Below are 17,008 nucleotides of genomic sequence, written 5' to 3' on the forward strand. Positions count from 1 at the left end.
TCTTAGTGTAGCCTGGATTTCCTAATACTAGTGCAGAGCAAAGAGCTTGGCGTAACTGTTGGAAGGCATTCTGACATTCAGTAGTCCATGGGAGGGGCATCGAAGTGTCTTTAGTCAAAAGGGCCAACAAAGGTTTATTAATGTGTGAAAAACTAGGGATCCACTGCCTACAAAAAGAAATGAGGCCAATCAGTGCACGGACATCTTACTGAGTACTGGGCACGGGAGTATCTAAAATGGTCTGAATGGTATCTGGTGAAAGTGCACGTCCATCCTTACACAAGAGGTGACCTAAATAGGTAACCTGCTGTCTACAAAATTGCAATTTCTTTTGCGAGAATTTGTGATTGTGAGAGGCATGAAATAATAACAAGAAATGTGTTTCTTCTTTACACTGCTCAGTGGTATCTGCGGCTATTAAGATGTCATTGACGTATTGAATAAGAGCCACCCCCTTTGGTACAGGAAAGGAATCAAGCTGCCTTTTTAAGAACCAATATGATCTATTTTTACTGGTGAACCCAAAGAAAATAACGGCAGTCAGGGTGAACGGATATCCAGAAGAAAGCATTCTTCAAATCGATCACCAACATTGTAGTGGCAATAGGAGGGACTATAGTGAGAAGTGTAGTGATATCAGAAACTACTGGATATTAAGGCACTACAATTTTATTAACTTATCGCAAATCAATAATGAATCTGTAGGGGAGGAGCCTAGCCTGCATCTGCGATGGCCGCCTGATCCCTCGGCTCCGCTGACCCTTCCGTCTTCCTCCCGGCCCGCACCTTCTCCTGCTATCGATCCTGCTTCAGACCTGTATACTCGGGACCAGGAGGCGATTCTGCTTCCAGCGGTGTGTTTCTTCGCGCAGCCCCAGCGGTGGATGTGCCGGGGCGCCCTCGTTCCCATTCCGGCGCTGGCTAAAGCAGATCGGGTCTTTGTTCTGAATATGGCCGGCCATGTTTGCACTCTCGTCGGCCACTGCAGCGGGGCATAAGAGACCGGCGGGACCAGCTGCTCCGCTGTGTTCACCACTGTGTGGATTTGTTTCGCTTTGCTCATCTCCGCGCTTGGGGAATTTCGAGTTTGGAGTGCAACATTGTGTCGGCGCTCCGACTTACAGAAGGCATTGCTGGATCGCCTTTCCTTCCCAGCGTCACGGGTGATGCCATATTGAAGACTGTGCCCCCGGCTGCTGTGCCTACTCCGGGCTGCTGCCGTTGATGATGCTCAATTGCCCACATTACTCTGGCGCTGTGCAAGGGGTCGGCATGGGGTGTGCTGCCCCAGTGCCCCCAGTCATGTCGTGTTACTCGGAAACCGGCTTGGGAGACCAGCTCTGTGGCGGTGATAGTGGAGACCAACCTCGAGGATTACAACACCTCCGCGAGCCCCGCATGCAGGGACCCGCTGCCCCTCTTCCCTCTACTGCACCACTGAAGGTGATAGACATCCTGTGTGCCTTGGGTACTTTGAGGTCTGCTTTACAAGATACTGACCGAGACTTAGGGGAACGGCTGGACGCTATTTCCTCCTACATTCCCCCGGTGGGACGGATTGTCTCTCGATTGCAGGACACTGTGCCACATCCTATCCCAGACGGCGGTGGAGTGTCTACCCGGGCGTGCTCAGGGACATTGAGGGTGTGTGAGCCTGATGACACTTCAGGATTGATTGAAAAGGTGGCGAAGTGGACTGAGGACGGCGGGTCTGGGAAATGGCCGGATAGTCGACCGTGGACGCCATGTTTGGCTTTTCCTTTGTCTTCCATTGGTGACACGTGTGGCTTTCTCCTGAAGCGGATGCTACTTTGGATGACTGATTTTGATGGACTGTCGCAGTGCGTTGTCTCCCCTTCCATCGTTGTTGCACGCACGGCTTTGAGATGGACAGAACTCGTTGGTAGGCGTCATACTTTGCTGGGGTCACTCCGTTTGCCTGTTCCATTCAAGATGGCTACTGTGCAGCTGGACCACGTCAATACCCCCGATCGCAGGGGCCAGGGTTGAGGACGTTCCCCCTATCATTGACTGCGGTAGCGTATACTGCTGGGGCTGCGGGGGATAGGCGGTGGACTTGAATATTGTTTCCTTGGGTTCGGGGATCCGGGGATGGGCGGCCGAGGATTTACATGCTGACTGTTTTGGGTTTACGTGAATGGCCCTCCTCCGATCTTCTGTGATACATTTTCTTTTCTTCCCTTTTTCCTTTATCTGTATTTCGGGTACTCTTTTTGGGGTGACAGACACACTGCTAGGGGGGGGGGGGGGGTAGGCCGTAGCCTCTGCATGCGTGTAGGGTGGGGGTAGGGGGGTGGGGTTTTTATTTTGTCCGTTTCAGTTTCTATGGGCCTTCTTTTTTTCTTACTTTTGGTTTTCTTTTTCTCTTCTGCTTCTTTCTTGGGTCAGTGGGGTGGTCCGGAGCAAGGGGGGCGGCGATTGGCATGCAACTTGTTTAGTACTTACTATCCTGTCATGTTCTTCTCATGCCGCTAATCTGCTTAGGTTCTTTGTTGCTTGGATTTCTTCTGGTTGACGTTGCCCTCTTATGTTAGTGGTGGACTGTTGGAACTCTGATCCTTCCTTTGTCTATATTTTGGACTACACTAAAACTTCAAAATTTAACCTTCAATTCTCCTGTATATCGGTAGTGCGAAGGTGCCCAGTGTTACTCAGTTTGATTGCTATTCTATGTTCAGATACTATCGAGATGTCATTTTGCTCGCTCACTTGCTTCAACATGTTGTCGTGGCCGGCCGGATGGTTGTAGGCCCGTATTTGTTTTGCTGCTAATGTGCAATAAAGGTTTCAAAAATTAAAAAAAAAAAAAATAATGAATCTGTAGATTTTAGTGTCAGTGTCTTTTTTTCAAAATAGGAAGGATAAGGCTATTGCAAGTGTTATAGGGGACCTCTTCCACTACCCCCACCAATCAAATCCTGAACAATGTGTGCCAATGCTTCTTCACCTTCTTGGGATATTTTGTATTGGGCCAGGCGAGGCAATGAAACACCCTCCTTTACTTGAAATATGTACAGGTGGAATAACCATTTGTCCCACATCAATATCTGATTTAGCCCACAAAGTACTGGGTAAGGATGCTAGAGCGACATCCCCATTGGTAAGACAAGACCTCTCAACCATTGGATAATTGTCATTTAAAATAACACGCACACCTTCCGGAGAACAACATATTGCGGCACGAAAGTATTTAGGCATATCGATACCCACAATGTTATTCGGTGTGGTAGGGGAGAGCAAAAATGGGCATGCTGCAGTAAATTTATCAAGTCTGAATTCAAGCGGCTGTGAAAGTGGGCTTGGCTGTAGGTGTCCCATCGAATCCTATCGATGTTATCATTGTGCCGGACAGGGGAGCCCTTTGAACACATTTTTTAGACAGAGCACTATGAGTAGCCCCTGTATCAACCAGAAACCGATCAGTAGATCCCAAGACGTTTGCGTCAACATAAGGACCCATTTGATCTACTGGCATCTCAACCAGGTCCTTACCCCGTCCTAGGCATCCCTATGCATAATCAGAATCTGCAAGGACCTCATCAGAATAATCAGACATTTGAAATTGATTTCATCTATCAAAAGTATTAGAGTAATTTGGTCCTTGTTCAACTGCCTCTAACCTGGGACAAGCTCCTGTACCTCCTCGGTTTACTGAATTCCCTGGGTGTCCTCTCATACTGCCCCTTCCCCGCTGATACTGCTGACCTCGCAAAAGAGGGCACTCAGAACGCCAATGTCCAGTCTCTTTACAATAAGCACACTGATCAGGGGACAAATTTGCTCGAGGAATAGGGGGCACTCCAGGTGTATACATTACATGTCCGCCTCTTCCACCTCCCCTAAATGGTGGCCCATATACTTAAGCCAACATGACTTTTGTCTTTAATTTTGTAACCTTTTTATCCTCCCTGCCTTTCGCTTTCTGTTCCTGTTGTTCATGATATTGGGCCATGGTCAAAAGGGAAACTGGGTAAGACGTGGTCCAAGAACTCTCGCTGGCCTTTAACCAACTAGCTATTTCCGGTAACATATTAGTGAAAAATTAATCCACAAACAAAAGCTTATCCGTATCATCAGCAATGACTGACAACTAAAATCATGGAATGTTTCCTCAAACCTTGAAAAGAAGTCATCCGTTTTCTGTTTACATGACGCTAACTTAGTCCAATCCATTTTCTTTGGGGGTATGAGAGTCTTTAACTTAGTCACAATAGCTTAAGAAAGATCTATTATCTCCTTCTGAGGTTTATGCACAGGCTCCCTTTCCACATCTATTTGTTCTAAATGTTCCCAGGTATCACCATATGGTACATGGTCGTCTATTTTCCATATTGTTCTCCACATATCAGACGGCAAAATAAGCCCAAAGAACATATCAATATCTGCCAGGGTCATAGTGCAGGAGCTGATGGCTCATCCCACCTCCTCATAGAAGACAGCAGGATTTTTCCGGGGGGGTCGGGCAAAGCAGCTTTAAGAGCCATCACTTCAGCTCTACTCCAAGGAGTGTAAACCCAATTATATATAAAATATACCTTTGCATCATCTGAAGTTATATCATCATTTGTTCTCGCACCCTTCAGGGGAACGTACAGGAGTGTAGCTTCACACATTGGTCTCAAAGCAGACTCACTACTGCTGGGATCATTCGCACCCACCAGAATATCTGTCTTCTCTGTCTGAGATTCTGTTGTCTCAACCCCTACTTGCTGCTTTTTAGCGAATTCTTTTTCCTTTTGCATTTGGAATGTATCATCCCGTAATTTAACTGCTCGTCAAATTGTATCCGAGATATTTTTTAAAGGGTAAGTCCCATCTCTTAGGTGCCTATAATCTGTCTTTAAATCATTTGGGCCTGATTTGTCAGAGATATGCTGCCAATTATATAATCTCTCCCAACACAACTTTTCAAAAAAATTTAACTGTTCTGCATTTTCACAAGCCTGAACTGTAGTTGTGAGGATCGTCGCTGTAGTCTTCCGACAAGATTCCTCTCTAGCACTTCCCTTCAGTTTATCTTTATCTGCGCTAGACAGAGTAGAGCGAGTCTGCCACCCAACTTGCTTATCTTTATCTTTTTCGTCTGAGGACAAATGCTCCTCGTCAGAAACCTCATCCTCCGGGGCACTTGGATTGGGGAATTTATATGGGTGTGGGGATCGATCTAATAAGATGCAGTTATCCTGAGGTTTATTAAGTATGGGATATGAGGGCGCCTAATAGGGTGCTGGCTATTTATCTCTAATCAACGTTCTCGATCTTCTTCTATCTTTTCCTTCTTTTCTTTATTTTTTAATGCTAGCGCTTTTTGATATATCGTTTTTCGTTGTTCTTTTTCTGCTATAGCTTCTGCTCTTTGCTCTTTCTTGCACTTCTTTCTCCCACTTACGCACACAATCAAACATATCCTGTCTACTTTTTCTTTTAAACAAACACTGCTCTACATATTGAACCTTTTTAGAATGAAATGACCCATTCACTGGACTTTGCAGATCAGAATCTTTCTTTATGTATTTGTTCCACAGTGGACCATACATTATGGATGAAATACCATATTTGTTATACATGTCTCTATTAGGTGTCCCCTCTGGGGGAGCCGGCTGACTTTGTTCTAAACTAGCTTTGGTACCACAAGAGCAACAACACCATTTACAGAGTGTGCTGAGAACAGGCAGACAACTTTCACCTCACTCGTTAATCAGTTACATATATAATGCACCACATTCAGACATTTATTCCTTTATCAAAAAGGGAATTAACTTTTAACATCGTCAACTATTCCTTCCCCTCCCTCAGTGCTACGTCTTCCCTATTTTCTATTGTATAACTTATATATGGTATGTTGTCACCTATCCTTTCCTACTCCTGGTCATCTTCCCCTACAGGATCTTCTAATTGGCACAGGGTATCTGGGTCAGTGAGTGCTATGGGTGTTGGTAGATCTCTCATATACATTATCATGGTTGTCCAAGCTGGTAAGTCCTCCTCTAACCTTTCATCCTGTCTGAATTGTTTCATTCGAACTGCCTCTGCAGTTGCCAATTCACAGACTTCTTTTGCCCATGCCGCTGCCTATGGTGGGCTGGGACTCAACCAAGATATTGCGATTCAGTGCCGGCATTACAAATTTCCTGCTTAGTTTTTTCTTTCTGGGAGTATGTAGTAAGCCTAATAGCACTGTGCTGATGTCTTTAAGAACCTCCCATCCTGTGGCTTCTTTTAGCTTGTTCAATATTTCGATCCAATAAGGGTCTAGCACAGGACAGGATCACACCAATTGTAGAAAATCCGCTTCTGATGCTCGACAGCGGGGGCACCATTTTGAACGGCCCGGGTATATTTTACTTAGTATTTTGGGGGTAAGGTAAGTTTGGTGCACGAAATTATACTGAATTAATTTGAACCGTGCATTCAAGATCATGCTTTTAACCCCTTCATGTACTCTAATCCTTTCTTGGATCCCCCAAAACGGCATCCCATTGTGCTTGGATCGGGAGTACTTTGACTGTTAAGTAGTCATGGATTGCTCTGTATAAATGAGAGACGAAGCAACGTCCCTGTACCATGTAGAGTAGCACCTGGACAATGTTCGTTATAGGCGGCTCCTCTGGAAAAGAGGGCCACAACTCACGAGCCACGTGGGCAATCTTCCCGTATTGCAGAAACTGCCCTCTCCATAGTGCAAAGGTGGACTCTGCCTTTTCACGTGTATGAAATTGTTGATTTTCAAAGAGATCTTCCATTGTTAGGCAGCCACCGTCTTTCCATTTGTAGAAAGGGTTGCACAGAGGAAGCCCTTCTACTAGCGATTGATGCAGAGAAGGCTTTTGACCATGTGCACTGGCCTTACCTCTTCGCCACTCTCGAGCGATTTGGGTTGGGACCCCGGTTCCGACGTTGGATCGCGAGCATCTACTGCGCCCCTCAGGCGGCTGTCTGAGTCAATGGTTTGCTCTCCGATCACTTTGAGGTAGGGCGGGGAACACGACTGGGATGTCCGCTTTCCCCCCTGCTTTTCCCCCTATAAATGGAGTCACTGGCCCAGTGACCTCGAGACAATCACTTGGCAGGAGGCATCCAATTTCGACTAGACCGTCACCTCATTAGCTTACACACGGCTGACGTCTTTTCGGTTGCACACCCCCTGTCCTCTCTGCCGGCTATTGTGAACAACCTTTAGACATTCAGTCAGTTCTCCGGCTTTAAAATAAATATGCAGAAATCTCAAGTACTCAATCTTACTGCCAGCCAGCCAACAGTGGAGGCTCTCCAGAACCGCTTTGCCTTTGACTGGGTGCCGAAGGGAATCCTGTAACTCGGGCTGGTCCTCCACAAAAGCCTTGCGAAAACAGCAGAGGTAAACTTCTCTACCCTAATATCACGGATCCGCACAGACTTAAACCAATAGCGTCGCCTACCCCAGACGTGGTTTGGGAGACTATCCGTGGTTAAAATGAACGTATTACCGCGTGCCTTATATCTGTTCCAAACATTGCCACTAGACCGCCCGCCACAGCCCTGCGTCAAATACAATCGGCGATCAAGGGCTTTGTCTGGGACCCGATCTCGCCACGATTAAAAAAAAATCCCAGCTTCAACGGCCTAAGAAGGACGAGGGTCTAGCCTTCCCTAACATCACTCGATACTTCCATGCCTCACTTATACGTTATTTGGTGGAGTGGAATCGTTCCATGACAGAGAAATATTGGGTCTTCATGGATCAGACAGTAGTGGGCCATCAGATCTGGTGAGACGCCTGGCTGCCGACACCAACAAGCGCCTTGAGACTCTATTCCTCACCAGTCACGCGTCCCACAATGCTACCATGGGACAGGGTCTCTCAAAGGGCCAATTTGACTACATTCCCTTCTCCCCTGATCCAGCTTTTCTCAAACCAGCCTTCACAACAGGGATGGACGATGGGTCCGCAGCGCGATGGGTAGAAGGGGGTTGTAAACGCCTAGGGCACTTATTTGACCTTCAAGGCCTTATCCCCTTTAAGGAACTACAATCCGACTATAATCTTCCCGCCATCGATTTGTTTTTTTTATATGCACTCCCAGATGATACACTGGATCTCTGGGACTGAGACACGTTCACTAGCTTTCCGACCGACGAGGCTATTTGAGAAAAGGATAATTGGCAAAAATTATGATCAAAGTCTTATCTCTGAAATATACTCCTTCCTTACCACAGCCACCCCAAGGGCTCGCACTGCAGGACAGAAATGTTGAAAGACGGAATTAGGGCTCATGTTGTCTGACAAGGAGTGGGAGGATGTTTTCTGTCGGGCGCACCACACTACGTACTCCTCAGGCCATGCTGAAACAGCTTTCAAGATTGCGGCATACTGGTATTACACCCCCGATTACTATCCAAATGGCAATCCCAATGTGATGGCCTCTGCTGGCGGGATGCGCAAGCCCCGGGACACTTCTCCACCTACTCTGCCATTGCCCAAAACTAAGCCACTATTGGGAAAAGATACTGGATGACCTCGATCTGGCCTTCAACACCTCCATTCCCCGGCTCCCCGCTTACACTCTCCTAGGCTACCCTAATGCAATAACCTTTCCCCTGCGCTCAAATAGAGGGCGGCAGTTGGCGCTTGCATTGAACGCTGCACACAGAGTAATATTAGCACGGTGGAAATCGGACAAGATACCGGGTCACACACACTGGTAACACCAACTCTGGAATCTACTTGGGAAGGAGAAGCTTTCAATGGCAGTAGCGGGGAAGAGAAACCTGGGCCCCTTTCATAGCTATTCTCTCTACTGAGTTCCGAGAGTTGACCTGCCCACAATACCTCCGTATCCTGAAGTTAGTTCCGCTTGACACCACTGTCGCTCCATAAGAGTGCGTATCACTGGTCCTCTATTTCTTCCTGACGTAGTGGGACTGCAAAATATCCAGGGCACACAGGCTGACTTCCTTCCTTTGTTTTGCTCACTGAGGAGAAGGGGTGGGGAGAATGGGGTTATGTTAGATTTCTTTATTGTTTTTATATTATTCTTTTTGTTCAGTTCAGTGCTCAAATACAGAATACTCTTCAGAGCCTACCAACTTCGGTGGGTCGACATACTACTGCCTTTGACCTCTTGTTTTTTTTAACTGGCAAGAATACTCGCTCACAGCACGACCAATCTGTTACTATTGCCCCTTTTGGACGCAGCCGACCCTGTTGGGTTGTTGGCGACTTGCTGTGTTTAACTCTACTTTTATCATTGCTTTGCTAGTACGACCAGATTACAGCTAACTGACCCACTGGGTTGTAGGCGACATAACTCTGTTTTGTCTGCTTCTTATTCTGCCAATAAAAACAGATTTAATACTAAAAAAGGGTGTACCACCCATAATGGCATATCCAGGGCATGCGGCGCGCGACCTACCACCTTCTTTACCTTGAGTTCCCAAACCTCTGCTACATGGTGGGCAGACTGGAGGAGCTCTTGCACTCATCATCAGGAACTCTGGCAGAGAACACCCCCCTTGAGTAACTGCAAGGAGCCGCTTTCCCAATTGTTGTGTTCGTCTAACCAATGAATTGTGTGTTGTAGTTGGGAGGCCATATAATAAAGTTCCAGCCAAGGCACCTCCAAACCTCCCTCTTGCCACGTTCTCTGTAATGTCATCCGGCTGACCTGTTTACGTTTAGAGCCCATAACAACTCAATTAACAGACTGTTAAGTGCTTTGTAAAAATGAATAAGAATTTTATAAAGTGAATATTTATTTATTTATATATTTTTTCAGTGTATAGAGCGCGACAGCTACCCAAGTAGTGTTTCCCGGCGCTAATGGAGACAGGAGCAACATACAGTGGGTAATAGGTTATTGGTTAAATAACCAGGTTTTAACTGCTTTTCGAAACGGCCGTAGCAGCTCTCCGCACGAATGGCAAGTGGAGGGAATTCCAGAGCCTAGGACTCATGGGGCAAAGGACCTCCCGCCCATCCTAGCAATTCTGACCTTAGGTACACAGAAGAGTTCTTGGGTAGACGACCGCAGTGTGCGTGTTGGGGAGTACGTCGTCACCAAGATTTTCAAATATCTTGGAGCCGTGACTGCTTTTATTTTGTATATGTAGCTTAGAGATTTAAACTTCACACAGCTCTCCACTCGGAGCCAGTGAAGTTCCCTGAGATGTCCTGTAATATGTTCGTTCCTTTTGCAGCCGCAGAGTAAGGGCGCCGCAGCATTTTGGACCATTTGGAGGTGACGGGTAACAGCCTTTGTAGCCCCCAGGTAGAGTACATTGCCGTAGTCCAACCGGGAGGTCACCAAGGCGTTGACCACAGACCTCTGGGTGTCGGTCGGCAACATCCACAGTATCTTCCTCAACCAGCGCAGTTTGGCAAAACAGGTGGCCGTCACTTTCATCGCTTGTGACTGCATTGTAAGGCCCTGATCTATGGTCACCCCCAGGTTGCGGACGTGCGCAGATGCAGGTGGAATGGGGCCCATTTCCGCCGGCCAGTGTTTGGAGCACCACAGATCAGGCTTATTCCCAAGGATATTGATTTCCGTTTTCCCCCCATTGAGCTTCAGCAAATTTTAGTTCATCCAAGTGGCTATTTCACTGAGCCCCGACTGAAGGAGGGAAGTGGGGGACTGATCCGTTTGAGAGAGGGAGAAGACCATCTGCGAGTCGTCCGCATAAGTAAACAACGTGAGCCCAGCACGCTTCGCAATGAGAGCTAGCGGAGTAACATATAAATTGAAAAGAAGAGGGCTGAGGATTGAGCCCTGGGGAACTCCAAATGGGGAAGCATGGACCTTAGACGTCGAGGAGTGGGAGAAAACTTGGAAAGTCCTATCAGCCAGGAAAGATTCAAGCCATTTCAGGGCTTTGCCACCAATACCTAAGGAGCCCAGTGCTCTAAGTAGAATGGCGTGGGAGATAGTATCAAAGGCCGCACTGAGGTCTAATAGAATCAGTGCGGCTGTGTCCCCTCTGTCGAGCATACGACAAAGTTTTTCGGTGACACCTAAGAGTATAGTCTCTGTCGAGAATCCTGGGCGAAACCCGGACTGGGAGTCATGCAACAAATTGTTGGTCGAGACGTACAGGGCCAGATGCTGGTAGATATGTCTTTCCAATACTTTGGAAAAAATAGGTAGTAATGAAATCGGCCTGAAGTTAGCGGGGATTTTAGGATCCGCCGTAGGTTTCTTCAGCAGAGGAGAAACCATGGTCTGCTTCCAACACGTAGGAACACTGGCCTGATGTAGTGAGGCATTGAGCGTAGAGCAAACCCTGGCGAGCTGAGGCTCATCCAGAAGTCTGAGGACAGAGACAGGGAGAGGATCGTTAGGTGAGCCTGATTTGATATTAGCCAGATGTGCTGATATCGAAGACAAGTTAAGGTCTGGCCATACGTCCAGGCGGGCATATGAAACAGGCTGGATGCTCGAGAGGCTAGGGCTGTTGTCTATGATCGGGGACGTTTTAGCCTCATTATGCTCAGATATGTCTTGATAGATTTTCTCAATCTTAGTGGTGAAGAACTGGGCCAGCTCCTCACACTGGGAACTGTCCAGGGGCGGTGGTCCGGCCACTGTGCCTGATCCTAATAAGTCCTTGACTAGCCCGAAAAGAACTTTAGATGTATTTACGGCGTCGTTTATTGTTTTAGCGACATAGGTGGTTCTGGCCTGACGGCACGCTTTATGATGGCACTTCAGTTCCTTTTTGTAGGCCTGATCTGCAGTGGGAGAATAGTCATTTCTCCATGCTCTCTATAATTTTTTGCAGTGTGATTTATTAGTTTTTAATTGGTCATTAAACCAAGGGGCTGGAGGTTTGTGAGTAACTGTTTTTTGTGGGACGGTGGCAGGCAGCTGTTGTTGGCTTCAATGAGCCAGGAGTTAGTACTAGCTGCTACTGCATCTACGTTGTCCCTATTAGTCTGATCATTGGGCGGGTGGGAGTTGAGATGCTGCTTGAAGGCGACCACGTCAAGCTTTTTCCAGTCTCTCCTAAAGGTAGTTGTGGAAAATTTGGGCTGGACCTGAAAGTCCCCCGAGGGAGAGGTCAAACCAGATCAGTGAATGATCTGACCAGTGGATGGGGAGTGCTGGGCGGCATTGTATGTGGGCCAAGTTGGAAAAGATAGGGTCCAACAAATGGCCCCCTTTATGTGTTGGACCCTGATTGTGTAATACCACGTTCAAGGTTGCCAGATCCAAAATTAAGTTTGTGCTCACGCTGCACGTAGGGTCATCCAAATGGATGTTAAGATCACCTAAGATCATAAAATTACTGGAGTGTAATAATGCAGTGGCTACATATTCTGATAGCTGTGGGGCCCACGCATTGGCTGGTCCCGGGGGGCGATAGATTAACAAGCCTGAGAGAGTGTACTTGGGGTGGAGTGCAAGCTTGAAGTAGGTTACCTCGCAATCTTTAAGTTTTGCGGGTTCAAGCAGGCATTGGACATTGCTCTTGATTATGATCGCAATGCCTGCTCTTGATTATGATCGCAATGCCTCCTCCCATTCTATCAGCTCTGTCTTCCTGAGAATGGTGTACTTCGCTGGTAATGCTAAGGCTACGTCCGGCCCTGAGCTGTCATGCAGCCATGTGTCAGTGAGAAACAATGCATCGGGACGTTCATCCATAAGGAGATCAAAGATCTCACGCCTTTGCTTGGCTAGGGATCTGCAATTGAGGCTGCAGAACGTGAACACATTGTCACATGAAGGCCTGATGCGAGGCGCGCAGCTCCTACAGGGGTATGCGGCGTCCAGACCAAAAGGACACATTCTGCATGCTCTTGGGGCATTATCACACGGAAAGAAGACAGTGCAATCCAACTTCATAGATGGTCTAAGGGACTCTAATTGGGCCCTTGAGTAACTAGTCCTTAGGCTCAAGGTTCGAGCAGGAGGACTAGCCCCTGGTCCCGTCTGGGCGCAGACGGGCTTGCCTTTGGCACGCCTTCGAGTGATGGCCATTTTTACCTGATGAGGGCGGGAGCTCTCAACTACTAGACCGCCCCCAAGTTCTCCCAACATGTCCGCTTGCCCCGCTAACTCCCTGGGTGTCCCGCCGCAGCGCCTAGTCGGCTGCAGGGACCGGGGTTCGCGTACCGGGGTCACGGAGTGTGCAAATTGGCAAATGTTAAAACAGATCAGTTTAAAATATATAGCGGCAAAATGTTTGTCCCGGCTTCCGCCTCAGGACCGTAACCAAATACAATTTTTTAAAAGGCTAAAAACAGTGCAAATAGATTTATAGTCCCGGCTTCCGCCTCAGGACAGTAAAATGCGCTCTGAAGTCAACCAGCGCCGGGGGAAAGTGAGCGAGTTTTAAGCCAGCGAGGGCGGGAGCTCTCAACACCTAGACCGCCCCCGAGTTCTCCCAACATGTCCTCTTGCCCCGCTAACTCCCTGGGTGTCCCGCCGCAGCGCCTAGTCGCCTGCAGGGACCGGGGTTCGCGTACCGGGGTCGCGGAATGCGGAGTGTGCAACTTGGCAAATGTTAAAACAGATCAGTTTAAAATATATAGCAGCAAAATGTGTGTCCCGGCTTCCGCCTCAGGACCGTAACCAAAAACAATTTTTTAAAAGGCTAAAAACAGTGCAAATAGATTTATAGTCCCGGCTTCCGCCTCAGGACCGTAAAATGTGCTCTGAAGTCAACCTCTATATTGTAGCGCATATAGACATCGGACCAATCCAATTAGCCCGACTGTCGATGGGAAGTGGCACATGTCTATGCTGAATTCATGTTGGAGAAAGTGGCATCTGCCATGAACACGTTTGTGGACAACACAAGCACATGTGACGAATGTAGTACAAATTACTTTTGAGATGCTGAAGGCTGGTTGCAGGTCCTTGTCATAATATGCATGGATGTGATGTTGTGTAAACAATTTAATGTTTTTCTATATGTGGTTGTGCTGGCACATTCTGTTGCCACAGTGGCAAAGGCATGAGGTTGTGGGCCCCAAAACCTGTACTGCCACAAGATCATGCTGTGCGCTGATGCATAGATGTGCGGGCATCAAATTTTGCTGCTCCTTTTTTTATCCATTGGAGCATGTGCATCGCACATCTCTTACAGACTCAGGTTAGTGGTGTTTGCAAGACCAGTCTACCCGGTTAGTTGAAATGATCAATCAGGAGGTCAGGACCTGGAGAATGAGAGCGGAGAAATAGAACTTTGTATCAAACTACAGAAGAAAGAAAATTAAACTATTTCCATGGGGATGAGTGCTCCACCGAACAAGCAGCACGATCTCTGTCCATGCCAAACCTTTTGGCTAAAAGTGCTTTGTTTTGTTATGTTCTTGTCAGGCTTGTGTTGCTGTTTTAATTCAAAGTAATGAACTACGTGGAGGAATTTTCCCTGTTCGTAGCGTATCGGTGCAGCTTATTTTCTTCTCTCTTATCACCAGCTTTGGTGGGCTAGCGACGGTTATAGTTGGCAGACTATTAAACTTCATGTGGAGCGGGTTTTGTTGTTCGACAAGTCCAAGAAACGTTTAAAGTCCTTTTGCTTTGTGGATTGCTTTGCTTCATCAGTGTTTACTTAGCGGCAGTGGTGAGATGCCATACCAATCTGACTTCAATCATAGCTATAGATATTCGTTCACTCCATCTCTGAAAATGTAGTTCGTATTGTGGTTTCAGTAATAAATGAATGCTTTTTCTCTTTATCTTCTAGAAAAGAAAACGTAGGGACAAGGATGAAGATGTAGTCAGTGTCTGCAGCCTTGACATCAAGGTAACAAACTCTTATTTCCAAATTTACCAAACCATAGGACATACTGTTGTTTGTCATGGACAATGAATTAATGCCTGGTATATCAATTTATGTTCATGGAAATTTGGTAACATACCATTGCGCCACTCAAGTAGATTTTGCGGTCTTGATAGAAATCTGACTTGTGTCTGTAGCTTGATTTCTAAATGTTCCAAGTTGCATCCCGAAGTGAAGCTTTCCTACTCCGCCAGGTGGGATCCACTCTCTAGATCCTTTCAGTTGACACCACTGTGTAGGTGAGGGGACATAAATAAACACCATGTCCCAATGCCCCGGTTCCTCTAGCATATGGAAGCCATGCGCAATGTATTACTATGTCTCAAACCATGAAATACTGTGTTTATAATCATGTATTGATTTTTCAGCATTTTGTTTTCAGGATTCATTTTGTCGAGTAATATCTTTGAGAAGTTATTATTTGTGGGGAATTAATATCTATGCACAATTGTCATAAGTTGCTGTTTCTTTCCATGTTCAAAATAGTTTGAGTTTTATAATAATCAAGGACAATACAGAAAAGAGTACCGTAATAAGTACCCTGAAGAATCTTTCTATTCACGAACAATAACAAATGTAAATAGGAAGGGGAAGAAACAGAAAATAGAATTAATGTATGACACAATTTTCTTTTGAACAGAGCTACTTATGATTACCACATACAAATTATAATTTAGAGACAAAATAAAAAATTATAGGTATGAAGTAATATATTCCTCAATCAGTTGTCAAAATGAATGATGAGGGACTATTATAAACAATACCAGAGAAAGATAAATGGGCACCTCTTCTAGTCAAAATAATCCATGACCACCAAACATGAAACGATAATAAGGACACATCTTTCCAACATCCAGTAATAGACTTTAAAACAGCGGACAATAAAAAATTGAAAGGTTTACAGTTTAAGTCGGACCGTTTTGTAGAAACAGCAATGGATTTGCAAATCAAAAGTTTAAAAGAAAGCATTTCAGAAAAATTGAATTTTTTTTTGACATCCTAAACTTCCCTCCAAAATGTCTGAACAAAATTACATTAAAAAAGAATATGTTTTAACAAGCCTGGAAGTAATATACAATGCAAACAATTCGATGCTGGTAAAAGCTTGGCTTGAAATAACTTTAACGGAGTCCATAAGCAGTTAAAAATAATAAAGGAATTTGTTTGATGCAGTTAACCATCCTGAAATATTATTTAACCATATTTTCTTCCATGTATCGTATGAGAAAGATGTTGAGTTGAATATTCCAAAACGAAATCGACTCAATATGGTTTACTTTAAATGTATTTAATTTTTTATAAATTAATGAAACAGCGTGAGATGAAGAAGATACTGCTTGAATATAAGTCGTGGAATCTCAATTAATATTTGGTGTGAAAATTTTAGGAAAGGAATCTAGAATAGAATTACATAAAATTTTATATTTACAAAAATCAGAAGGAGATAAGCTAAATGTATTACCTATTTTATCAAATGATCAAAAAGTATTATTATGGTATATAACCTTAAATAAAAAATACCAACTGTAATCCAGGAATGCCAAAATTATACCGATCGAGATAGTTTTAATTTAGGATTATGCCATAACTGCATATCAGAAGTATGTGAAATAGCTGATTGAAAAAGAGAATCTAAATCATGATAGATTAACTTTGTAGATTTCAAAATAATACAGTTCTTAAGTAATATTGATTTATTAGACATCGTTAACAAAGTAGAGGTTGAGGAAATGGCTTTGTCAAATTCCTTTCTATAAGAAGTCATGTAGGGGGATTATTAAGATGGGAATGATTAAACCAAAGAAAACTTTGTTTTAATATAAACGCATTAGGATAGTTAAAAAAATCTGGCAACCCAAGCCCTCCATTATATTTTGCCATTTTTAATTTTTTGTAGCCTATACGGGGTGTTTTATTATTCTAAAGAAAGTTAGTGAAATGCAGATCAATAGTCTTAAAAAAACTGCTTGGGAATTTGACTAGGAATCCTAGCTAGGGAATAAAAGATTTTGGGGGCTATTACCATTTTTATTGAGTCCATTTTTCCCCACCAGGACAGATGTAATGCTGACCATTTGGAAACATTTTCTTTAATATAGTTTATAATAGATTCGCAAGTTAATGTAATTGTTTTTTTTTACAGAAGTGGTAAACCAAATCCCAAGGTATTAAATTGTATCCCTTAGCCAAATTATTTCTTGTAAAGGTAACATACCCA

The 17,008-nt window shown here is 45.1% G+C and overlaps 1 protein-coding gene across 1 annotated transcript in view; it reads left to right on the plus strand.

The window, feature by feature from the left end:
* Window positions 1–17,008, plus strand: part of NET1 (neuroepithelial cell transforming 1) — a 271,277-nt gene that overhangs the window by 166,006 nt on the left and 88,263 nt on the right. The window contains exon 3 of the mRNA XM_086918933.1: window positions 14,695–14,754. Within this exon, the coding sequence (XP_086775059.1) occupies window positions 14,695–14,754 (60 nt within the window). The remainder of the gene's footprint in view (window positions 1–14,694; window positions 14,755–17,008) is intronic.

This window comes from Lissotriton vulgaris, chromosome 1_1 (genome assembly GCF_964263255.1).
Source record: "Lissotriton vulgaris chromosome 1_1, aLisVul1.2, whole genome shotgun sequence".
In the NCBI taxonomy this organism is placed as follows: Eukaryota; Metazoa; Chordata; class Amphibia; order Caudata; family Salamandridae; genus Lissotriton; species Lissotriton vulgaris.